Below are 26,494 nucleotides of genomic sequence, written 5' to 3'. Positions count from 1 at the left end.
TAACAACAAATAGTTTATAGATGGGCGATGTAAGCAATCTTAACTAAATCCTATGAAATTGAAAAAAATATTTAAATCTGTTGCTTAAAAGAAGCCATTTAAGGAGCTGTCTTGAGATATGAATATCAAGAATTTTAAATCCTACTATTTTTGTTCACTAATATTTAGCCCCATTTCCTCTCCAGGAATACATGGACTAATAATCATTTGGTGATTAACAGGGGAAACTGTTGGTATTTTAATTTACAACAGCATTTTTATATCCCAGTAAAATCATAGCAGTTTTAATCTAATCCCTTGGCAGTGTCTTGGTTAACTTTTTCTCACCCATCCATGTTGACGTGTTGGGAGGTTTCCTTGGTTTTTATTTCTTCTTAGTCTTCTCTGTTTTTCTTAGCTCTTATGGCTGCTTGTTTGTAGAAATGGACAGGATATATGATAAGTGCTTGCTGTTTAAGCAGGATAGCAGAGGTTGTGTGTGTCTGAGAAGTGCTCACTTCAGAGTTTTTATATTCTTACTATTTCCATGAAATTATAAGAAAATACACCTCTTTCAGGCTTGTTTAGATTCAAAGCTTATTGCTGTCACTCATTGGTCCATTCCTTGGGGGTTGGTTTAAGTGACACCTTCAGCTCTTGAATATGCAGTTTGTTTAATGAATATACAACATTTCTAATTGATTTTGTTTTTGTGGCAGGAACGCATCAGACAACTTTTAAAGTTAGTTTTAACTCTCTCTTTTTATTCAATCAATTTTCTGAGATATTTCTTCAATTTTAACAGAGTTTAACAGGAAATGAAATTCTGTTTCTAAAAAGTCCAAACAATACTGTTCTTTATATAAAGTTTTCAGTTTTTTAAAACAGTCTTTCAATATTAAATAATTCTTTAAGAGAGTCATTAGTTTAAATAGTTATTTAAAAAAGTTGTTTGTTCTACATGACAGTTTTTGGAAAGATTATTCTTCTTGTCTTCCTGAGTTGGGTGAGAGTTGCTTAAGCACTCTGAGTAATTAATAAGAGTAATTACTGTGAGTAATTCTATATTTAAATAGTTTCTTACATTAGTAATTAGTTTAGCAAGGTCATCAGATTCTATGCTGGTACATAAAGCATTTTACTATTACATAGCAGTGATATTAGGAGCTTTTTCTTTAGCTAACATCTTTGCAAGTATACATTTCACAAAGGTATTTGTGAACATATAAGAAATAAACAGAAGGTTTTAAACACTTCCAACTACATGATTTTCCTAGAGGCTTTTCTGAATCAAGTTTTTAGAATAATTATAAAATTATCTTCATCAAAGATATTTCTAGAATTCTTTGTGTAGTTTTACCCAGATTTATTACACGGATACTGCATCCTATGTTCCTTTCCACAATCAGGTCTCTTCCTAAAACATGAATGTTTTACGTAGTTTGTCTTCTTGAAATAAGGATTACTTTTGTATCAAACTGGTATTTTACAGAGGGAGGTGTCCTGGTCTAGATAAGACACTTTTAGGAGTTTGTCCCTTGACTAAGCTCCTCAGAGTTACAATCTGTTTGTTATAGCAATTAAACTTCTATTAACTATTTTGTACAAAGCACACATTTAAATAACCAATCCATCTTTTAAATACAGCAGAAAAGAAAATGGTATGAAGATAAAGCAAGGTAAAGTTTAAAATGCAGCTACTTGTGGGGTAAGAAAACATGGTTTTATGCCTAGGTTGGGCTATCTTTTCTGACATGTGTTTGTCCTTGGGTGATAGCAGAAATTCTGGAATATCTTTGGTTAATGTTAGCATTTTGCAACATAACTAGCTAAACATAATAAAACATAATATGTATTGTCCTATTTTCAAGTATTATGGCTGTAACATATTTATGGCTCAGTGGTTCCCAAACTGTGGGTCATGACCTCAAATGGGGTCTTGCTGTCAAGCACAAAGGATGCCATTTTGCTTCGCTCAACATGACCTTTCGAATACGGTGTGTGCAAGGTCATGCTGAGACCTTTTGCTTTGCATTTTGCTTTTCAAAATGGTGGTGTCCTTGCTTTATGGGGTCCAATCAGGAAATAATTAAAATGAGGTTGTTCTGCCAAAAATTGGGGAGCCCCTGTTGTAGCTATATCTTAATATTGAGTTGTAACAAGTTAATATTTTAAAAGTTATCATTTTATTAATATAATTTTTGCATCAACATTGAGGTCTGTTCAGTTTTGCTTTGGAATGAATAAAGTAGCAAGAGATCATGATCCTGTGCCTATATTTTATTATTTTGATATCTTTTATAGTAATTTTGATAAATGTATTCCCAAACAGTAAGAAGAACAAAAAAGGAAAATATAAAGTATTAAATAAATTTTTATTTATTTATTTATTCTTTAGGACTTCTGCAGATAAAGGAACTGGGATTCCAGGAAAGCACTTAAGTGAAACATGAATAAGAATTGGACTAATTAAGGGTTCCTCCTGTTCCAGAGATTAACCAAAATGTATAGACCAGGGGAAACAGTGAAACGTCGACTCAATATGCATGCTCCTCCTCGGATAAGAAGCGTGGAAGTTGCAAGAGGAAGAGCTGGCTATGGGTTCACCCTTTCTGGACAAGCTCCCTGTGTTCTGAGCTGCGTTATGAAAGGAAGTCCTGCAGATTATGTTGGACTTAAAGCAGGAGATCAAATATTTGCAATTAATGAAATTAATGTAAAACAAGCTTCTCATGAAGATGTGGTAAAACTAATAGGAAAATGTTCTGGAGTCCTGCACATGGTCATTGCTGAAGGCAACAGTCATATTGACTCATGTTCTAGTGATGAAGAAGTTGGTTTTTATGATGGGAAAGGGTGGCTGAAGCCAAAGCCTGACTCTAAAGCCTTGGGTATAAATAGAGCAGAGAAGGTTGTTGAAGAAATGCAGTCTGGTGGAATTTTCAACATGATCTTTGAAAATCCTAGTTTTTGTGCTGGTAATGCAGAGAATTCAGTACCAAAACAAAGAGCCCTTTCTGAGACTGCTGCTACTAAATTTGAAACTGGACATGAAAGTATAAATAACAATCCTAATCTACTTTCAAAGGAAGAAATATCCAAAGTGTTGCATGATGATTTAGTTTTTCAAATTGGACTGGAAAATCCAGAGGACTTTGGGTTAGATGCAAGTATTTTAAATGTTGCTATGGTGGTAGGTTACCTAGGCTCGATTGAACTTCCTTCAACAAGCTCAAATCTGGAAAATGACAGTTTGCAGGCTATTCGGGGATGTATGAGACGCCTTCGGGCAGAACAGAAAATCCATTCATTGGTGATGATGAAGATTATGCATGACTGTATTCAGCTCTGCAGTGACAAGTCTGGTGTAGTAGCAGAATATCCTGCTGAGAAACTGGCATTTAGTGCTGTGTGCCCTGATGATAGACGATTTTTTGGGCTAGTTACCATGCAGACAAATGATGATGCAAGCTTGGCTCAAGAAGATGAAGGGGTTCTGAGGACATCTTGTCATGTGTTCATGGTGGATCCGGAATTATTTCATCATAAAATTCACCAAGGTATAGCAAGACGTTTTGGACTGGAGTGTACAGCAGATCCAGACACAAATGGCTGTTTAGAATTTCCAACATCATCTTTACCTGTTCTTCAATTTATCTCTGTCCTCTATAGGGATATGGGTGAGCTGATTGAGGGAATGCGAGCAAGGGCTTTTCTTGATGGCGATGCAGATGCTCATCAGAATAACAGTACAAGCAGCAACAGTGATAGTGGTATTGGAAATTTTAACCAAGAGGAAAAAAGCAGTAGAGTTTTGGTGGTTGATTTAGGAGGCAATCCAAATAAACATATTCCTAATAGTATATGGGAAAATCCAGTTGGAAGGGGACAGAATCAACATGCTTCCCTTTGGAATGGCTTCTGTCAAGAACAAGAAGGAAACACTCCTTTAGAAATAATTCAGAATGACAAATCACAAAATTTAAGTAAGCACTTAAGTCCTTCAACTCGTATTGAAGTTCCACTAGTTTCTTCTCGAAGTTCAGTGCCGCCATCCAAGAAGAGTACTGCAGGCATAGGCAATCAGAGATGGTTGCCTGTTCATGTCTTACAAGAATGGCAACATGGAAATGCCAGTGACCAGGAGTCTTATACAGATTCTACAGATGGCTGGTCAAGTATTAACTGTGGCACTCTTCCCCCTCCAATGAATAAGATTCCAGCTGATAGATACAGAGTTGATGGCAGCTTTGGCCAGCCCCAGTTAACATCTCATAAAAATGAATGGTCTAAGAATGTGTTTTGCACACACAAGAAGTTTGGTCCTCAACACAATATTAGAAAGTCTAAAGAAGCTAAAAAGGTAAGAATGTTCATATATAGGGTACTGGAAAACACTCTGAAGTTATACTGTTACATATGTTTAATAAAACTTTTAATTTGTGTAACATTTGTAATTATAAAGTTGTACATAGAGGTGTTAATATGGAGACCTTCTGAGCTATTCTTCCCACCTTCCTTCTTTCTCACCTCTGCAATTGCCACAAATGGGGAAGGCTTAATAACATCCTCTTGCATAAAAATATCTGTTAATTAATATGCTAATTAATTTCCAGACACAAAAGAAGTTAAGATGAAGTTAAAGTTGAGAGAATATTTCAGTAACTTAAGGATAAAACACTGTACAAAGAACATTGTTGGAAAAACCCAACCTTTTAAAAAGGAATTCAGAGAAGAGGTAAAATTTAAATACAAACACCTGAAAAAGTAGAAAGGCAAAGGTAAACTTCCTTTACTATTTCAAATGTCCAGACTTTTATTAGCTTTATTTTACTAACGACAATGTTCATATAAGGATTTTCACAGATGTGTGTCTGTCATAATTGAATCTCTACAGAGTTTTTTGTTTGGGAGTTACTTTAGTTTTTAAAATAGTCATAACATCAGACAGGAAGAGAAGGCATGGGGTGTGGAGCCAACACTTGCCACTGTTTCTGCGGGCTTCCTGAGATCTTCAGGAAGGGCGCCCTATTCCTGTGCACCTCTTGAGAACTTTGCAGGGGAGCCTCTCTCATGTGAATCTAAGGAGTTTCACAGGAGTAGAGTTCTGTCAGGGTATCTTAGGAGGATTTTTGGGAGCTCTCCCACTCTCTGCAAGCCTTTAGACACCCCAGGAGCTTTAGGCTACCAAGGCTTATTTAACTTAATAAACTCCTAGGAATGACTGTGAGACTTCTAATAAACCTAGTGAGGATTGCAAGCCGGTGGGAAGCCTCTAAACTAACTTAAGGTTTGTAGAAGGCAGGGGTGTGAGGCTCTGATGAGTCCATATGTAATCTGCTTAAGGGCTGCAGTGGAAGTGAAATGGCCTCTGCTCTACTGTTGCCCCCAGGCCTCCTTCTCCACTCTGTGCTGCCCACATGCCACTTCGGTGCTGCCTACCATATCTCCTTTCTTCACTGTTCCACCAAACTTGAGGCTCTTACGTGCCCCTGGCCTCTTGTGGAATTGCTAAAGAATTGTAGGAAAAGAACACCCCAGGAGCTCTGCAAAAGTATGGGGATGCTGGGACTGACAGTTTCCATTTTCATTTTTGAAGCCAGGGTCTACCAAAATAGCAGGCTTGTATAATTGTGATGACCACCACTATTCTAACTTCAATTTTGGTGGGAAAATACTCCTCCTTTGATGTTTGACATATCCATTTCAATGTAAGTATTTGTGCACCCACACAGGTGCCAGAAATTTTTCCCATGGCAGTATCTGTTGGGTTGGCTCTAGCGCCTTCTGGCATCACATGCTGGTATAAGGCCCTGCTGACCCTGCAGCAGGTAGCGGGTAGCCTCAAACCTAGGGGTCCAAGTGGAGGTGGTTAAGGAGGTGACACATGGCCTCTTAGACATCCTGTCACCAGTGGGTCCATCCAGAGTGGCCCTGCTGCTACATGACACCATCACAGACTCTATTAAGGCCCTTCAGCAAACGCCTGCCTCCCTTCTGCCAATGGCAAAACACTCAGTGTAAATACTTTGTTCTGGCTAAGGGGTATGAGTTCCTTTTCACACACTTCCAGGATGTGGTTGGTGGTTGTGATGGCCAATGAATGAGACTGCCAGGGTCAACCGGGCTCCACTCCCAAGTTGAAGGATCCTAAAAGGCTAGACCTCTTTGGGCGCAAGGCCTACTCCTCAGGGGTCCTGCAACTGCATGTAGTAAACCAGCAGGCCTTGCTGGGGTGCTACAACTTCAACATGTGGGAGTTGTTGCTCAAATTCAATCACCTTCCCCAAGACTCCAGACAGGAGTTTTCCTCCCTTGTCAAGAAAGGAAAAACTGTATCCTGGGCCTCCCTACAAGCAGCCCTGGATGCTGCTACCTCTGCGGCCAGATCAATGGTGACTGCGGTGACGATACGTAGGAGCTCCTGGTTGCAATCACTGGGGCTTCCTCAGGAGGTGTAACACACCATCCAGGACCTGGCTTTCGAGGGTTCATTGCTCTTCTCAGAGCAGACGGATGCTAGGCTGCCTGGCCGAAAGGACTCAAAGGCAACTTTGAAGTGCTTGGGTCTCTGTGTACTGGCAGATCCAAGAAAACAATGCAGACTGCAGCAGTTACTTTCCTCAAACAGCCAGGCAGGAGAAGAAACAGGAGGTTTAGACGCAGGCCCCCTCCTCAGTCATTCTTAACGGGCCCTACTCAGCCAGCCTCCAGGCACCTCGGGTTGTCAAAGCACTCATTTTGATGAGACTCTCTAGGTCAGCATTACAATCCCTTCTACATTGGATCCAGCTACACACCTGTTTTCGAACTCCCTTTCCTATTTCCTGGATTCCTGGACCCAGATTACTTCAGATCGATGGGGCCTCAATATCATAAAACAGGGTTACACCATCCAATTCCTGTCCATTCCCCTCTTTCTTCCCCTGCCCCCTTTCAGGGACCCTTCAGCAAGAAGTCCAATCCTCCTTCAGGTGGGAGCTGTAGAGTAGGTTCTTCCTCACTTGAGGGGAAGAGGGTTCTATTCCCACTACTTCCTAATCTTGAAAACCAAAGGGGTGTATGTCTCAGACCAATTTTAGACCTGAGCAGTCTTAACCGATATTTCAAGAACCTGAAGTTCTGCATGGTCTCCTTGCCTTCCTTATTCCCTCGCTGGATCCTGGGGATTGGTATGTCGCCCTTGATCTAAAGGACGCTTACTTCCATATTGCAATCTTCCCTGGTCACAGACATTTCCTAAGGTTTGTAGTAAACCAAAATCCCTACCAGTTCACAGTGCTCCCATTAGGGCTGTCAGCTGCCCCCACAGGTATTCATGAAATGTGTAGCGGTAGTAGTGGCCTTTCTAAGGAAAACGGGAGTCCACATATTCCTATACCTCAACAACTGTCTGATCAAGGGATGGTCTAGAGCTCAAATAAAGGTTGACATATGGTCATCCAATCAACCTTCAATGTGTTGGGCCTTGTGTTGAACTTCCAGAAGTCCACCCTAATCCACAGGATAGAGTTCATGGGGCAGTACGCAACCCAGTGCAAGCGAGAGCTGTACTTCTGAAGGACTGGTTTCTCAGAATCGTGTCCCTGTTAAGATCTTTCCAAAGCCATCTGATTGTGACTGCACAACAGTGTCTGAGCCTCCTGAGCCACATTACGTTATGCACATACCTACTACAGCACGCAAGGCTCCAACTCAGGCTTCTGCAAGCCTGGCTAATCATAGTCTACTCCCCCCTCGTCACCTCTTGGACTTGATTCTTATAGCCCCGGCCCAGGTCCTAACCTCACTACAACAGTGGCTGGACAGGAGCATGATATACAAAGGGGTACCCTTCTCGAGACCTTGTCCATCCCTGTCGCTGGTATGCAATGCATCAGCCCTTGGCTGGGGGGGCCCACTTAGGGCCTATCAGAACATAAGACCTCTGGACCCAAGAAAAACTGTCCCTGCAAATCAATGTCAGGGAACTCAGGGCAGTATACTTAGCTTGGCAGGCATTTGTGCCCCTCTTGACAGGCAAATCTGTTTCAGTCCTTACTGACGATACGACAGCCATGTTCTACATAAACAGGCAGAAGGGTGCACATTCTTCCTCCCTGTGTTAGGAAGCTGTCTGTCTGTCGTTATTCTGCATTGACCAGGGCATCACACTAGAAGCTTCCTACCTTCCTAGGATTCAGAACAGCTAGCAGAATGCCTCAGCGGGTCTTTCTCTTCTCCATGTAGACTTTGTAAGGGACGCCTTCCGATGGTGGGGGACTCCCCCTATGGTCTTGTTTGACGTTTGATCTAACAGGAAATGCCATCAATTCTGTTCCCTCAGGGACCACAGCCTAGAGTCTCTTGGAGATGTGTTCCTAATACCATGGACAAAGCACCTGTACTATGCCTTTCTGCCTATCCCTCTGATCCACAAGGTTCTGATGAAGATCAAGTGGGACGGAGTGCAGGTCATCCTCATCGCCCCGGCATGGCCCAGACAACGTTGGTTCTCCTCTCTCCTGGCCATGTCAATGGAGATGTGTTTACAGCTTCCATCACACATAGACTTGTTATCCAGGGATTAGGGTCGAATGCTTCACCTGAACCTTACGTCGCTGCACCTGACAGCCTGAATGCTCTATGGCTAAATCCAGAAGAGCTGGTTTGTTTGGAGGAAGTCCAAGAAGACCTGATGGGCAGTAGAAAGCCATCTACCAGCACTACCTACCTGGCAAAATGGAAGAGGTTCTCCATCTGGTGTTCACAACAATGAGTCCTGCGTCTGCAGCTCATTCTAGACTACCTCCTTTTAAGACAGAAAGGGCTAGAAGCCATCTCAGCCTTCCATCCCAAGGTCGACAATCTTTCAGTCTTTTCACACGACATAGTAGTCAGGTTCCTCAAGGGCCTGGAGAGGGTGTACCCACAGGTCAGGGATCCCACCCCTCTATGGGATCTAAACCTGGTCTTGTCAAACCCTGTTTGAACCATTGGCAACATGCTCGCTGCTACACCTCTCTTGGAAAGTAGTGGCCATCACCTTGGTCAGATGGCTTTCAGAGATCTGAGCTCTCATTCTGGAACTCCCATATGTGGTCTCTTTCAAAGACAAGGTCCAGTTGTGACCGCACCCATCGTTCCTCCCAAAAGTTGTATCTCCGTTCCATTGCAGTCAAGTAGTTTTTTTGCTGATGTTCTAGCCTAAACCGCATGTGAACAGGGAGCAACAGCGACTCCACTCTTTGGATGTATGGCATTTCCTGGCCTACTACATGCAAAGGAGCAAACCATTCCACAGAACTACTTAGCTGTTCATAGCAGAAAGGATGAGAGATCTCCCTATTTTCTGCACAAAGAATCTCACTGTGGATTATTTAGTTTATCAAGACATGTTACATGCTCGCTAACATCCTGCCCCCATCTAACCTGACTGCTCACTCTACAATATCTCAAGCCTCTTCCACTGCTTTCTTAGCACAGGTACCAATTCAGGACATATGCAGGGAGGCAACCTAGTGTGAGGTGAACATACGAACTGACGACCATGCCATTACATAACAGGCCAGAGATGACGCCAGCTTCGGCTGGGCTGTGTTACAGTCAGCCTGCCCTTGACCTCTGAACCCACCTCTGGGTCAACTTGTGAGTCGTATTGGAATGGACATGTGCAAGCACTCGGAGAAGAAAAACTGGTTACTAACTTTTTTGTAACTGTTGTTCTTCAAGATGTGCTGCACATGTCCATTCCAAAATCCACCCTGCATTCCCTCTTTGGAGGCTGTTGGTAAGAAGAAACCGAAGGAGGGCAGGGTCAGAAGGGCCTTATACCAGCACTGAGTGTGCAACACCAGAGGGTGCTAGAGCTGACCTAATGGATATCGCTAAGGGAAAAATTTCTGGCAACTGTGCTTGGGGTGCACAGATACCTCCATTGGACTGGACATGTGCAACACATCTCAAAGAACAACAGTTACCAGAAAGGTTCATAACTTTCTTTTTTACCCCATTGACAAGCCCCTGTAGCAATCAATTCAGTTTTTTCTTCCTATTAGGAAAAGGGTTAGACGGATTGTCATGAAAGGGTAAACCTCCAGCATTCATTTGATGGCTACTTTAAGATCATTGGAGCAGGCATGTCATTCTTGCATTACTATTTAAAATTTTCTCTTTTAAAACTGGAATTTAACCAACTAATCTTTGTTCACTAGATCTAGTCTAGATGAGTCCAGTAAACTCAGTTTTTATCTCTTTCCTTCTTTTAATATCAAATAACAAAAAAGCAGTTTGTTTTTAGTATTAATACAGGAATGAATGCTTTCTCCAATTTACTTCAAATTTTGTTTGAAAAATTCTACTTTGATCACATTCCTAACCCATGAATTTTGAGTTTATTTTGTGGATCCTAGAGGGGGTAAACGTGGATTTATAATGTAAATGCAGTTGCAATCATCTTTATATATTAAACCTCTTTATTCTCCTTGAAATAGGTATCGTCTCCATTTTACAGATAGGGAAACTGAACCACAAAATGAATAGCCCAAGGCTATGCTGCAATCAGGGGCAGACCTGGAAATCAAAACCCTGGTCACCCAATTTCCAGACCCATGATTTAACCATGAATAGTGCTTTCTCTGAGATTGTCACCATCATTAGTCACATATCAGGACTGCTAGAAAGTGACATGGTGGGTGAAGTAATATATTTTATTGGACCAACTTCTGTTGGTGAGAGAGGCAAGCTTTTGAGCCACACAGAGCTTTTCTGTGTGACTCAAAAGCTTGTCTAACCAACAACAGAACTGGTCCAGTAAAAATATTACCTCACCCACCTTTTCTCTCTAATATCCTGGGACTGACCCAGCTACAACTTCACTCCACATAGAAAATGACAAGGCTTTATTAATCCATGCCTCTTCAGGAACAAAGGATTGGGAGTTAGTCCTTATTCTAATCTACAGCATATTAGCCTATTGTGTATTGAACTGTCTCTCTGAAGACCATTTTTAAATTCCAAAACATTTTGACTAAGTTATAATGACAATAACTTTGGTTACTTAAAATATTGCTATAATATGTGCACACATATATATGAATATAAGTTGGGTGAAAACTTGTTGATAAAACCTCACTGAGGTTGGTAGATGTGAACACGCCCTTCAGTTAACATGACTGTAAGGAGAAGCCCCCACTATGACAACAGGGGTATGTAAACCCATCTAGGAGTTTTTGTTGAATATTATTTTGGGTGGTAGAGGGGTGTGTGTGTGTGTGTGTGTCTGGGAAGGCAGAAGACAAAAAACTGGGAAAGACTGAGATGGAGAGAGAGCCTGAAAGAGCCACTGAAAGCACGGCGGTTATCCCTGGAAGAAGCCTTGGGCCCAAGGTGCAGGCTGAAAAGAATGTTCTTGGTGCTGTGAGCAAAAGAAGCTCCTTCTAGCTGTTTGATTCTCCCTGTATTCAGAGAGTCAGGAATTTGTACATTTGAAAATAAACAAAACTGCATCAAAGAAATATGTGACCATGACTGGTTTCTTCTCATAACTGGAACAACCTAGACCTCAATTTTTTGTCTATCTGCTGGTCAAAAAGTGTAACAGTATATATGAAATCTGAGAAAACTTGATTATTACTGTCTTCAAGCAAAAAATGCTGACATTAAACTGGTCATCAATCCTGTATTTGGTTAATGCAGTTTTGGTTGATGCATAATACTTATTTTTAGCCGTTTTGCTCCTTTGTCTGAATTATAACTGACAATGTAACTACTCTAACGTGGAGGTGGTCTTGGGTGGTAAAGCAAGAAAGACTGAAGTGTTCAAGTTTAGAATGGGATGGAAGTTATATGCAAAAATTCTTTATATAATATCCACGAGTTTTCATATCAGCCACTGTGGTTTGCTGAAATATCTGAAGGCAGGTATTTTAAATTGCAAAGGATTTGATAGCAAAGCTGTGTGGATCTTATATTCCTTTTTTCTGTTGCGTAATTGTCATTTCTTCTTCAAGTGATTCTTCATGTTCATTCTAACCAGGTATGTATGTGCCTTGTGCATGCCAGCTGGAAAATTTTCCCTTAACAGCGTCCGTAGGGTCGGCCTTGGTGCCCCTGGAGTCGTGCCTTCATGGGGGACTTCATTGGAGTCATGCCAATATAGGGCCCTGCTGACCCCACACCTCTCAGTTCCTTCTTACTGCTGGTGATGGCTAGCTTCACTCATTGGATGTACACAGGGCACTTTATATAGGGAGAGCTAAGCTGTTCCGGAAGTCTGTCCAGCTATTTGTGGCGGTGGCAGATGGGATGAAGGGCCTCCCTATCTCATCCTAATGCATTTCGTCGTGGATCACATTCTGCGTTTGGGAGTGTTATGACCTGGCGAAGGTGGCTGCCCCGCTGATTGCTACTCACTTCACCAGGGCTCAGGCCTCCTCAGCTGTATTCCTGGTGCAGGTCCCTACCCAGGAAATCTGCAGAGTGGCAACGTGGTCCTCGATACACATGTTTACGACACACTATGTGATCACACAACAAGCCTGAGATGATGCAGCCTTTGGGCGAGCCGTGCTCCAATCAGTAAATGACTCTGACCCCACCTCCTGAACTTTAGCTTGTGAGTCACCTGGTTGGAATGGACATGAACTCAAAGAAGAAAAAACGGTTATTCACCTTCTCGTAACTGTTGTTCTTTGAGATGTGTTGTTCATGTCCATTCCAACCAGGTGTGTGCGTGCTGCGTGTAAGCCAGCTGGAAGATTTTCCCTTAGCAGCGTCCGTAGGGTCAGCCTGGGTGTCCCCTGGAGTCGCGCCTTCATGGCACCCAATATAGGGCCCTGCCAACCCCCCATCCCCTCAGTTCCTTCTTGCCAGCTACTCCAACAGAGGGGTAGGAAAGTGGGTATTGTGTTGTTCATGTCCATTCCAATACCCACTTTCCTACCCGTCTGTTGGAGTAGCTGGCAAGAAGGAACTGAGGGGATGGGGGGTTGGCAGGGCCCTATATTGGGTGCCATGAAGGCGCGACTCCAGGGGGCACCCAGGCTGACCCTACGGACGCTGCTAAGGAAAAATCTTCCAGCTGGCTTGCACGCACACACCTGGTTGGAATGGACATGAACAACACATCTCGAAGAACAACAGTTACGAGAAGGTGAGTAACCATTTTTTCCCTTTCTTCTACACTTCTGTTTGCTCCCTTGTTGAGATTGTTAGCCCTGCCATTTATAGGGTGGAATCAGTAACCGTTGGATTGCTGTTTTTCATGCAGTACAACTGAATATAATTTTTGGAATTGTAGTGCTCTGATCTGATTTAAGATGCTAGTATCTCAAAAAAACAAAACAAAACAAAATACCAAGCAAAAAAACCAACAACCAAGAAACAAAACAAAAACACGTCTCCCTCTAACCCCCCCCATCTCCCAAAATCAAAACCTGTGGGATCTGAAATTAATTCATACTAACGCCAATCTTCAAAAGAGGCACTTTTCTAAAGAAGGTTAACTTTTATACTTCTTGCCAGATGAAACAGTTACTATATTAAATGTCAGAAATTAGTTATACCTAATGTAAGTATAATGAATACATTGAATAATTTAATACCATTCTTGCAGATATATTATAACCTTCCAAAGAATATTAATTTTAAAAATGGTAAATTCTGGGACAATCATAAATAGGCTGTGCTTTTTTTTTTTTTTTAAAGAAATGTAATAGTTGCTTTCTCTTTTACCAAGAAACTCAATAGAATCAAGAGACCGTACCCATTAGGCTACTATTGACTCTGGAGAGAACTGTGCTTACTTTGCTCGGTACTACAATTTGAAGCTCAAGTGCTAAAAATTCTGTGTTGCATCTGAAATGTGAAGGCTTTGTGGAATGAGTGTACATCTAGGCTTCAGTTGCCAAATCAGAATATCTGTAGAACAGCTACAACAATTTAGAAATGGACAGAAATAAAAGTATTTCTCAGCTGCATGTGAAATAAGAGACAAGAAATGTGGAGCAGCAGCTTGATGGGATGAAAAAATTGGTGGGAAGCAACAGAATTAATGCATAATGGATTAAAAAACCTATGTAATTGTAGTGACCACATTTTACTGAAAAGTAACCTCATTTTAAGTCAGCAGCATGGAGGTCCTAACGTCCGAGATTGTATAAGTAGTTTCTGTGCTGCATAAACTCTGGTTGAGTCTCAGAAAAAAATGTTCTTTGTAATATTGCTTCCTGGCAAACTAACTATGCGTTGAATTTTCTTCAGTTACTAAGCCAGAGTAATACTGGCATAGAAGTTGTTTGTTTTGCAATACTGTCACAAACACTGAGTTTCCTACAGGCTTGTAGTGGAAATGTGCTGCCACCAACAAGCTTCTCACTTGGAAATTTTAACCTCGGTGGACCCCTCTTCCTCTCCTTTTTGTTACAATGACACTACCCCAGGAATGGGTGTCTCTTGATAGGTATGGTAAGTGTTTTTTCAAAGGCTGTTGCAGAAATCCCCATTCACCAGAGCTCCACTGCAGACTGAATTAATGAACTTATATTTTATTATTTACAGTTAACACCCATGAATGAACTCTGGTACTGATCCTCTGGCAGTGTTCACTGTTCTTTTCAAGCCATAGAAAGTCTTATTTCATACCCCAGTTCACGCTTCCTTTTCATAAATCTTGGAGTCTGAGGTTCTCCCACTCTAGTCTCACTACTGGCCTCTTGGCAGCCTGGACGTCTGTCATTCCTGATGTACCAGCCTTTGCTGTCTGGAAAGACCGTTCTTGGCAACTTCAGTCTGCCCAAACAATCACCTTCAGCAGTCAGATCTTGACACACACTCCTACAGTGGCTGTTCTCCTACTGCTACTTTTCAAACCAACATCCCAGGGTGGTTCCTAGGAACCCAGCTACCCTCGCAGAGTCCTTAGGTTTCAAACCAGTATCTTACTTCCAGATAACTAATGCCTAAAATAATATAAACACAACACATGCCCGAGCACTCTTCACTCTCCAGTACTTCCATATTGCTGGTGTTATCAATACAACTTTCTTGTGATATCACTGTTGTTTAAGGGATTGTACAGAAGTACTTAATTTTAATTATAAATACTGACACGATAGTGGTTTTAGCATTCTTTTGTCACACAGTACAGCTGATACCGATATTTGTAATGATGAAAGATTTGTTGATACCCTTAAAGTATCCACTTTCAAAACGTCTGGTACAAAAAGGTAGTTAGTGGACTGGAAGTTGGAAAACAACCACTCTCTTTTTTTAGTGGTATATACTATATCGTGTTATTTACATGCTTGTCCTCTCTAGTACCAGGCTGGGCAATTAAAGATAAAGGAAAACACCATGAATTAACTGAAAGTTATGACAACGTTTAAAACAAAACAAAACTTGAGGATAACAAGAGAGTTTCTCTAATTGAAATAAAATTCTGCTCTTGGATTTTAATACTGTAGCACAGACCAGGAGATGAGATTTTACAGATATAGTAATATTGTTAAATACCAGCAGTGTAAAATGTAAACTGTGGGAATGTGTGTGTAGTTTAGGAGACAAAACTCAGTTATAGTTGGCAACCAAATGCGAAAAAAGCAATGCTTTGTCTCTATGAACTGTTTGTCCTATCTATGGCTTATCTGAAACTGATGGCTAAGATATTATGGCTCTTAGGTGCCTCAACTATCTCATCTCTGCTCGTGTCAACTTCCTCACTTTGAAAGAAGAATGGACTAGTGCAGTTAGATGTATTCTACTTCTCTTTTGCAATATATAGAAAAACGTTAATTTTCAATCAGCAAGAAGAACAGTATTTAGTAAACCCTGTGTTTTAAGCACAATTTATATGGTTCAGAGAAGAGCTGCAAGAATGACTTGAGTTGTGGAAAATATGCCTTCTTGTGAAAACTGAAAGAGCTCAATCTATTTAGCTTATCAAATAGAAGGTTAAGAGGTGACTTGATCACAGTCTGTAATTAACTACAGAGGGGTACATTTTCTGATAGTAGCAGACCGTCATAACAAGGTTGAAATTGAGGTCAGATACATTCAAACTGGAAATAAGTTGCAAATTTTTAAAAGTGAGTGTAATTAACTGCTGGTACGGATTATGAAGGGATATAGTAAATTGTCCATCATTGGGAGCCTTTAAATTAAATTGGATGTCTTTCTAAAACATATGCTCCAGTTTATTGGTTCTCAACCTTTTCCATATGGGGCCTCTAGCCAGGATACCGATCCCCATTAGTTACATAGGAAGGATAGGGAGGTTCCGATTCCCTGACACTTGTTCATGACAGGTTGCAGTAATCTTAGCTTCCAGTGCAACCACAAATTGTTGAATTAGATGCAGGATCTGCTTACTGAAATTGATGGCCTCTGTTTTGCAGAGGGTCAGATTAGATGATCACAGTTGTGCTTTCTGGCCTTAAAAACTCTGAATGATTTTATTATATTTGTTTTTTGTTGTGTGCTTTGATCAAAAGTGAAATTGTTACCAGTGTTGCCATTTTAATTGTCACACATGGGTTTCAAAGTTAACATCCCATTGAGATAAAACTGTATTTTCCCCCAAAATGTGGCCTCGCTTTCATCTCCAAGGGAGCCAAAAGGCAGGTAGGAGAGCTCCAAACCAAAGGATTTTCTAATTTGTTCCAACTCTGACATGAGTGTTGATGGAGGAGGAAATTTGGTGGTTTCTGTTGAAACCATTATACATCAGTAATTTTTGTATTTGAACTAGAGTTTGGTATGTGCCATATAATTACAGTGTTTTTGTATTCTTTTTTCTCAGGCATCACCTCTTTGGAACTCTTTCCCTCTTCTTGTACAGCTTACTTTTTGTAATTTTAAATTCCATTTTGAAACATTTCCATCCTCCTCTTAATGTTGCTGCTTGTGATTGTAAGAGGAGGTGCTATCATAACATACCAAGATCATCACCTGTTGTTTAAGGACAGGAGCACTCGTGGCATCTTCGAGACTAATAAATGTATTAGAGCATAAGCTTTCGTGAGCTACAGCCCACTTCATCGGATGCATAGAACGGAACATATAGTAAGAAGATTATATATATATATATATATATATATATATATACAGATAAGGTGGAAGTTGCCATACAAACTGTGAGAGGCTAATTAGTTAAGATGAGCTATTATCAGCAGGAGAAAAAAACTTTTGTAGTGATTATCAAGATGGCCCATTTAGACAGTTGACAGGAAGGTGTGAGGATACTTAACTTAGGGAAATAGATTCAATATGTGTAATGACCCAGCCACTCCCAGTCTCTGTTCAAACCCAAGTTAATGGTATCTAGCCTCTCCATTTACTGCAACCTCTCCCCCGCAACACTGATGCTACACCACTCCCAGATAAACTCCCTCCCTAGTGCTCTCATAAAGACAGCCTTTTCTATACTGATACAGGCTATCACAAACTGCGACTGTACTCGCCCTTCTTCAGTTACTTTGCTTTTTAACAAAAATAAATGTAACAAGAGAACCTATTCACAATGACAAATAAACATGTTTAAATAATAAGAATTCTCATGAAGCTATGTTCGGAGGAAAATTATGATTATATTTCAGGCGGTGGTTATTTTCAGATAGGTATGTATTCACCTATTCATAGATACTAAGGTCAGAAGGGACCATTATGATCATCTAGTCTGACCTCCTGCACAACGCAGGCCACAGAATCTCACCCACCCACTCCTGAGAAAAACCTCACCTATGTCTGAGCTATTGAAGTCCTCAAATCCGTGGTTTAAAGACTTCAAGGAGCAGAGAATCCTCCAGCAAGTGACCTGTGCCCCATGCTACAGAGGAAGGTGAAAAACCTCCAGGGCCTCTTCCAATCTGCCCTGCAGGAAAATTCCTTCCCGACCCCAAATATGGCGATCAGCTAAACCCTGAGCATATGGGCAAGATTCACCAGGCAGATACTACAGAAAATTCTTTCCTGGGTAACTCAGATCCCACCCCATCTAACATCCCATCACAGGCCATTGGGCCTATTTACCATGAATATTTAAAGATCAATTAATTGCCAAAATCATGTTATCCCATCATACCATCTCCTCCATAAACTTACCGAGTTTAATCTTAAAGCCAGATAGATCTTTTGCCCCCACTGCTTCCCTTGGAAGGCTATTTCAAAACTTCACTCCTCTGATGGTTAGAAACCTTCATCTAATTTCAAGTCTAAACTTTCTGGTGGCCAGTTTATATCCATTTGTTCTTGTGTCCACATTGGTACTGAGCTTAAATAATTCCTCTCCCTCTCTAGTATTTATCCCTCTGATATATTTATAGAGAGCAATCATATCTCCCCTCAACCTTCTTTTAGTTAGGCTAAACAAGCCAAGCTCCTTGAGTTTCCTTTCATAAGACAAGTTTTCCATTCCTCGGATCATCTTAGTAGCCCTTCTCTGTACCTGTTCCAGTTTGAATTCATCCTTCTTAAACATGGGAGACCAGAACTGCACACAGTATTCCAGGTGAGGTCTCACCACTGCCTTGTATAATGGTACTAAAACCTCCTTATCCCTACTGGAAATACCTCTCCTGATGTATCCCAAGACTGCATTAGCTTTTTTCACAGCCATATCACATTGGCGTCTCATAGTCATCCTATGATCAACCAATACTCTAAGGTCCCTCTCCTCCTCTGTTACTTCTAATTGATGTGTCCCCAGCTTATAACTAAAATTCTTGTTATTAATCCCTAAATGCGTAACCTTACACTTCTCACTCTTAAATTTCATCCTATTACTATTACTCCAGTTTACAAGGTCATACAGATCCTCCTGTATGATATCCCAGTCCTTCTCTAAATTGGCAATACCTCCCAGCTTTGTATCATCCACAAACTTTACTGGCACACTCCCACTTTTTGTGCCGAGGTCAGTAATAAAAAGTTTAAATAGGATTGGTCCCAAAACTGATCCTTGAGGAACTCCACTGGTAACCTCCCTCCAGCCTGACAGTTCACCTTTCAGTAGGACCCGTTGTAGTCTCCCCTTTAACCAATTCCTTATCCACCTTTCAATGTTCATATTGATCCCCATCTTTTCCAATTTAACTAATAATTCCCCATGTGGCACCGTATCAAACACCTTACTGAAATCTAGGTAAATTAGATCCACTGCGTTTCCTTTGTCTAAAAAATCTGTTACTTTCTCAAAGAAGGAGATCAGGTTGGTTTGGCACGATCTACCTTTTGTAAAATCATGTTGTATTTTGTCCCATTTACCATTGACTTCAATGTCCTTAACTACCTTCTCCTTCAGAATTTTTTCCAAGACCTTGCATACTACAGATGTCAAACTAACAGGCCTGTAGTTACCCGGATCACCTTTTTTCCCTTTCTTAAAAATAGGATCTGTGTTAGCAATTCTCCAATCATATGGTACAACTCCTGAGTTTACAGATTCATTAAAAATTCTTGCTAATGGGCTTGCAATTTCGGGTGCCAATTCCTTTAATATTCTTGGATGAAGATTATCTGGGCCCCCCGATTTAGTCCCATTAAACTGTTCGAGTGTCACTTCTACCTCAGATGTGGTAATATCTACCTCCATATCCTCATTCCCATTTGTCATACTACCATCATCCCTAAGATCCTCTTTAGCCTTATTAAAGACTGAGGCAAAGTATTTGTTTAGATATTGGGCCATGCCTAGATTATCCTTGACCTCTACTCCATCCTCAGTGTTTAGCGGTCCCACTTCTTTCTTTGTTTTCTTCTTATTTATATGGCTATAGAACCTTTTACTATTGGTTTTAATTCCCTTTGCAAGGTCCAACTCTACTTGACTTTTAGTCTGTCTCACTTTATCCCTACGTGTTCTGATCTCAATAAGGTAGCTTTCCTTGGTGATCCCTCCCATCTTCCACTCCCTGTATGCTTTCTGCTTTTTCTTAATCACCTCTCTGAGATGCTTGCTCATCCAGCTTGGTCTACAACTCCTGCCTATGAATTTTTTCCTCTTTCTTGGGATGCAGGCTTCTGATAGCTTCTGCAGCTTTGATTTAAAGTAATCCCAGGCCTCCTCTACCTTTAGATCCATAAGTTCTTCAGTCCAATCCACTTCCCTAACTAATTTCCTTAATTTTTGAAAGTCAGCCCTTTTGAAATCAAAAACCCCAGTTGCAGATTTATTTTTGTTAATCCTTCCATTCAGTTTGAACTGAATTAGCTCATGATCACTTGAACCAAGATTATCCCCTACAACCATTTCTTCTATGAGGTCTTCACTACTCACCAAAACCAAATCTAAAATGGCATGCCCTTTAGTCGGTTCAGCAACTTGTCTCCATTTTGGATTGGTAAAAGATGTTTTCAGCAATTGAGGCGCTGCAGGTTAAAACTGAATTGCATGGATTCTGCTGCACGCTTGTTTTTGAGCAGGATAGAAGAGGTATACATGCTGTTAGTCATAGATAGGTGTTGGTGAATATGACAGGTGGAGATGCTATGGAGAAGGGAGGAGGGAACATATCTAAAATTCTAGAAATTCAGTTATCTACATTGGTGACATTTGCACTTGAACAAAATTAATTTTGCTCACCTTTTTGTTTTGAGTAGAATTTTCTAGATTTGTAAATAAGTGTGTATCCATAAAGTGATAGAGAAGTATGGTGGGGAAATATGGGGGAGGATATGGGAGCTCGAGAGCATGCTGCAGGAGGGTAACCAGCTTGGTTTGCTACCAGAGTCCAAACCCGTCCGACCCCCGAGGTCTGAGCTTGGGTGGCTATCCTGTGCCCCACCTATGCTGCAGCATCTACACTGCTATTTTTTTGTGCGCTAGCTTGAGCAGAACTAGTGTGTGTATCTGTCTAACCTCGCTGGGAGGCATGCTCCCAGCAGCAGTGTAGACCTATCCATAGTGGCTATAATTGACCTGGATATGGTTCTAATGATTTCGCGCCCCTCCCCCCCCCACTTCATCCCCCTTAAGCTTTGTTCTCAAACAAAACTGTGTGTCACTAGTTACATTCTTCAGAAGGTAAGATGGATTCTCATTAATATTACTCCTTGATCTATTGGTAGAGATTGCTACCAGTAGAAAGCCAGACTTGCACTCTTTCTGAATTGATCGTGGCACCTCCGTATTTTACTCAGTTTCCGCTGGCCAAAGAAGAGAGTTTGAGCTAATAACAGAATGTTTTAATGATTGATTGTGGAGGCCCTCTCTGTGTTGTGCTGGTTTGCTTTGATTTTACAGCTGCATATTTATTCTGGATTTTTTTAGTTTGTAAGTATAGAAAGTGAACAGGAAATTGGATATTATAACAGGGAATGTGTTCTATCACTCTCCTCCTCATTCCTGTTGTCCCCTTTCTTCTCTGACTCTACGGCATAAAAATATTAAGGGATGTCTTGTGTCATACCTCTCCCTTGATACTTAGTCCTGGGAGTACAAATGCCTAGTGTTGCACACCATGGATATATCTTTTGCTGTAGCACCTGACTTTCTCTAGCCAGCTGAATCTCATACATCTGGCTAGACTTTACCTTAGGTTTGTTTTTGTGGATGGTGAGTTGCTAAAAACACATCCTTTCTAGTAGGATTTTCACAACAGTCACTTTCTAAATTAATCAAGGTGGGTGAGGTAATATCTTTTACTGGATTAACTTCTGTTGGTGGGAGAGTCAAGCTTTTGAGTTTACACAGAAAGCTTGTCTTTACCACCAACAGAAGCTGGTCCAATAAAATTATATTTTTCATCCCCCCCTTGTCTCTCTCCAATATCATGGAACCAACATGGCTACAACACTGCATACTTCTGTTGTGTATTTGAATTAAATAATGATTTGAGATTGTAAGTAACAGGTTTAAATGGAATTATTTAATTAAAGTTTAGTACAGCACTATGCAGAATAGAGAAAGAATAGATACATTACCATCATTGTTGTAAGGTAAAGAGCTGGGCTGCAGGGGTATGTTGACACTGCAATGTAAGCCAGGGTTAGTGGGACTCAAGTCGGCTGACCCTGGGTTAGAGAACCCAGGTCTTGAGCATGTACGCTAATTGTTAATCCTAAATTAGGAATTTTCTAACCAAGTCTCGAACTTGGGGCTATGGCATCCACACTGCAGCGTGCAAAGCTGAATCAAACTAACCTTATCCTGGACTCCCTAGCGTCCACACAAGATGTGGCTGTTCTAGCCCTTTGACCGAGGCGCACTGTGGGAATACTTAACTGTCCATCCTGAACATTACAGGAAATTTGAACAGCCCACTAAAACATCTTGCCAAGGCATCATTTTGCTCAGTGCATTCCCAGCTACCAGAGCCAGCAACATGGAGAAGGCACTTTTTGAAAAACTGCTCTTGCTTGTGCTTTGACTCCTGTTTCAGGAAATGGGCAGAGCTTCTATGAGGTGCTGGTAGACATTTTGGTGGGTGTTTTCTGACCCACCAAAGGCACCTGACAACTTGTGATGGAATAGGAGGCGGCAGCAGAAGAGAAGTATCCAGGCTTGGCAAACTTGAATTAACTGACTGCTTCTCAGTACATTCAGTACAGTTTCTGATGCCCTCTGTGTGGACTGGTGCTTCCGGAGCAGGGCCGCAAGCACAGACTGGTGGAATTACATAGTCATGCAGACCTGGGATGACCAGCAGTGGGTCCAGAACTTTAGCATGAAGAAAGCTACGTTTCTGGAGCATTGGCAGCAGCATAAAGACACATGCATGAGGCCACCCTGCTGGTCCAGAAGTGGATTGTTATAGCTTTCTGGAAGCTGACTACTCCAGACTGCTGCAGGTCCATTGCAAGCCAGTTTGGTGTTGGAAAGCTGACTGTAATTAACGTGGTCAATGAGATTTCTGAGGCAATCAGGCAATGTGGTTTACCCCAAGGTGGCGGTCGTAAAAGATATTCCTGAAGTCACTGCTTGCTTTGAAAGAATGGGGTTTCCAAACTGCGCTGAGGCAATTGATGGGACTCATGTGCCCATAGTTTGCCCTCCTCGAGCACATAAACTTCAAAGGGTACTACTCCATTATTATATAGACCCTCATGGACTAGAGAGGGCAATTTATGAACATTAACATGGGTTACAGTGGAAAAGTTCATGATACCAAGGTTTTCCACTGATCAGGAGTCTACATTCATGGACAGGCGGGGACACTATTCCCACCAAATGACATTGTCATAAATGGAGTTACTGTCTCCACCGTTATTTGGTGGTACTAGCATACCTCCTTTTGCCTTGGCTTATGAGACCATACCCTGATTTCAGAGGCCCTGGTAAAAGATGGCTTAATTGCACTCTCAGCAGGTGCAGAGTGGTTGTTGAATGTGCTTTTGGCAGATTGAAATCCAGTTCAAGTTGTTTACAGACCCATTTGGATGCCAGTGTCATCAGTGGTGTCTTCTTTATTGTGGCTTGCTGTGTTCTTCACAATCACTGTGAAGCCAGAGGTGAACCATTTCCCCTTGAACGGACCTATTACAATGAAGGGCCCCTAAATCAGTACATTCAGCCAGAAGTATATCTACCAACGCTGAAGCTGAATCCACCCAGGCAACAGAAGTCAGGGCTGCTTTGTGCTCCCACATTATGGACTTACATGGCCCAGTGGAAGAGGGGGAGTTACTACCATTATAAATGTGCTTGTGGGGTTGGGGGCTCATTGAATGTGGAGTGTTCGAGGAGGGGTGTGGAATTTTAGTGCCATGTGATGTACTTATGAATGACATGACCACTTGTGAAAGGGGGGAAAGGGCAATACATAGCATGGAATGATTTAAAGAAGTGATAGAAATTTGAATTGCTATAGATAACTATATTGATGTATATCCTTTGCATACTAATTCCTGATCATGTTTAATTTTATTTTTTTGAAAACACATCATATGATGTGAAGCAGAGAGAGAAATACAGTTGCTTGATGAAACAAAAAGCTTAGAAAAGTAAAACATTCTCCCATTCCAAGGCAGGCCAGTTGCCATTACCACACCAAAACACAAATAACAACAGAACCTTACAGGAAGAAAAAGAAAATAACAACCACGTACAAGATAGAAACTGTGGCATGTCTCTTGACCACCTGTTTCCCTTCTTTCCCCATTTGCCATGCAAGTGGTGCTGTGGGAGGGAGATGGAGGCATCCACAGAGAAGGGGGTCAATATGGAAGGCTGCAAGGGAAAGGTTGCCCTGCCCTGCAACTCAGGGCTTGATAGCATGTGTCACCCAGCCATGGAGTCTTCCAAGTTGCTTCTGGGTTGCAGCACAGGGTAGCGCACAGGGGCTCAGGCTGTTGTGTGGGTGATGTAACAGGAGCTGCTATTCTTGCAGTCATTAGTGATATGAGCCACTCAAACAGCTCTTTCTGCTAAGCTATGTCCTTCTCCCTTAGCCACCATTCCCGTTCCAGGAGCTGTGAGGCAAGTGCCTGCCTCTGTGCTGAAACCCTGTCCTCAAGCTGTGCAGCCAGCCTCTGTCTTTGCTCTTGTCTTGTGGTATGCCTTTCCTCTAGCCGTAAGTTCCTGTGTCTTTGGTACCAGACCTGCTTGTTGGCCCTCTCCAGAACTTTAACCATAAGTTTATCATGGAAATGCTTCCTCTTGAAATGATCTATGAAGGAATGTTGGCCCAGGCTTCTGTTGTAGTGTGGGCGAGCTGTGGAGGTACTGCAGCCAATAGAGGTCAAGGGGCCCTGAAAGGACAAGGCACAGAGGATTATTGTTTCAAATAGCTCACTGCAGGAACACAGAAAAATTCCTTGTGGAATTTCAAGGACATAAAATGATACTTTAACAAACTGAACTTCACTATATTGTGAGAAGGACACTTAGGAACACAGAAGCTCCATGGACACAGACTGATTAATCGCAGCAAAGAATTGCAGGCACAATGGTAAGTTAAAAATGCAACGCTGCTTTTTTAATTTTAGAAAATTACAAAACTACTTGGTTTGGGTTTTTTTGGTTGGTGGGAAGGTGGGGGAGTCTGCCATCTGTGGTCATTCTAGGATTTCAGACCTTCCACACTTTGGAGGACATAGCTTTTTTTGTGGTGCCCGACTAGCAAAGGCAGATGTTTTTCCAAGTTGCTGGTTGAAAACCTGTAAGTTTATGCAACGGAAGTATTTAAACGTGTAGTGACTGAGCAGCACATCTATGAGTGGTCTGAGCTGGTCAGCTACCGAGGTGGCCCTGAAAAATATTCCTTTCCCCAGAATGTGACTACCTATCTGGAGTTCCTGCTTCAGGAAAAGTTTGCAGCTATCAACACACAGGATTGGATCAGAATTCATGAGGGAATCAACAGGATGCTGTGTTAGCTTCCACATGGACTGTTATGGCTGCATGCAAACACATACAAATCCACAGCCTTTCTCCTCCCCATTCCCCAGTACATTTCTGGACAAAATTTCAAACTGCAATCATATTTGGGACAAATGATTTTGTTACCTTCATGGACTACCTCTAACTGAAATAGACTAGATTTGTGAATGGAACATTTCCCCAAACACACACATTCACAGACACATAATTCTCTGTTTCTTCTTCAAGTAGTGTCCCTTTGAGTGCTCCACTGTAGGTGTGTCTGTGTCCCTCTGCTGCTGATCAGAGAACTTTGGTAGCAGTGTCCATTGGGCCTGCACATGTGCTGTTTCTCCTCATGCTACACCATGAGGCTAGGCAGAGTGCATGGGCTAACCCTCCTCAGTTCCTTCTCAACCTCCCTGGCTAGAAACGGAGCCATTAGGAGTCTGTTAAGGCTGTTGTTCTTCTGTTTTCATTTCGCAGTTAGTGTCCCCAATTCTAGTTGTAGTTCTAGTTGTTGTTCTTCCATTCATTTTTTTCCTACCCTTTTCCCCACCTTTTTTTGCTCCTGGGGGACCCTTCCCCTTAGCAGGGTATGCCCAGCTCCCTGGGTTTCAAGAAGTGCCACACATGCAGCGAGGCAATCCTGGTCATGAATAAGCACTCTCAGTGCATCTGCTACCTCGGTGAGGGTCACATACAGCAAAAGTGTACCCTCTGCCAGTAGCTCTGTCCAAGATCCTTCAAGGACAGAGAGCTCCACCAGAAGATTCTCTTCGTGGAGGCAGTTCTCCGACCTCAATCTCCTGACAGATGTGAGTCTTCCCCACAACCTTCAATTTCTAAGGGAAGTGGGTTGAATTAGCAGGCTGGGGATTCCTCTCATAAGTCCTCTAAGAAGAGGGCAGGAAGACCGCTAAGTGATCCTCAGGATAGTTGCAAGCGATCTCTATCTCACTCCATATTCTTGGCACCACTGGGGCAGAGATCACAGTCTGGCATCCATGTATGACAATTGTTGGCTACTAGTACTGTTGACAAGTCCACAGACAGTATGGGCATGGGCAATGTCTCTTCAGTACCGAGAGATAAGAACAAGCTAAAGAAGACACTCCCAGTATGCGAGTCTACCTTGGTACTGTCAGTGGCGGCTCACAAGGCTCTGCAGAGACTGGTACAGACAGGGTCTCCATTTCCCCTGGAACCACCATTGGGATGTTCAGTACTGGTAGAATTCCA

The 26,494-nt window shown here is 41.8% G+C and overlaps 1 protein-coding gene across 7 annotated transcripts in view; it reads left to right on the top strand.

The window, feature by feature from the left end:
• The window catches only part of RGS12 (regulator of G protein signaling 12), a 181,772-nt gene that overhangs the window by 12,524 nt on the left and 142,754 nt on the right, over positions 1-26,494 (top strand). For 5 of the 7 annotated variants that reach the window (XM_073342641.1, XM_073342637.1, XM_073342638.1 and 2 more), the window contains one exon: positions 2,378-4,342. In XM_073342641.1, coding sequence (XP_073198742.1) covers positions 2,483-4,342 — 1,860 coding nt within the window. In that variant the 5' untranslated portion in view covers positions 2,378-2,482. Of the gene's footprint in view, positions 1-964; positions 1,659-2,377; positions 4,343-26,494 lie in introns of those variants that run through there. The other 2 variants (XM_073342639.1, XM_073342640.1) reach the window with 2 other exon arrangements.

The sequence above is a fragment of the Lepidochelys kempii genome, chromosome 4, assembly GCF_965140265.1.
Source record: "Lepidochelys kempii isolate rLepKem1 chromosome 4, rLepKem1.hap2, whole genome shotgun sequence".
Taxonomy (NCBI): Eukaryota; Metazoa; Chordata; order Testudines; family Cheloniidae; genus Lepidochelys; species Lepidochelys kempii.
The sequence above is the reverse complement of the archived record's forward strand: the minus strand, read 5'-3'. Positions and strand labels throughout refer to the sequence as shown.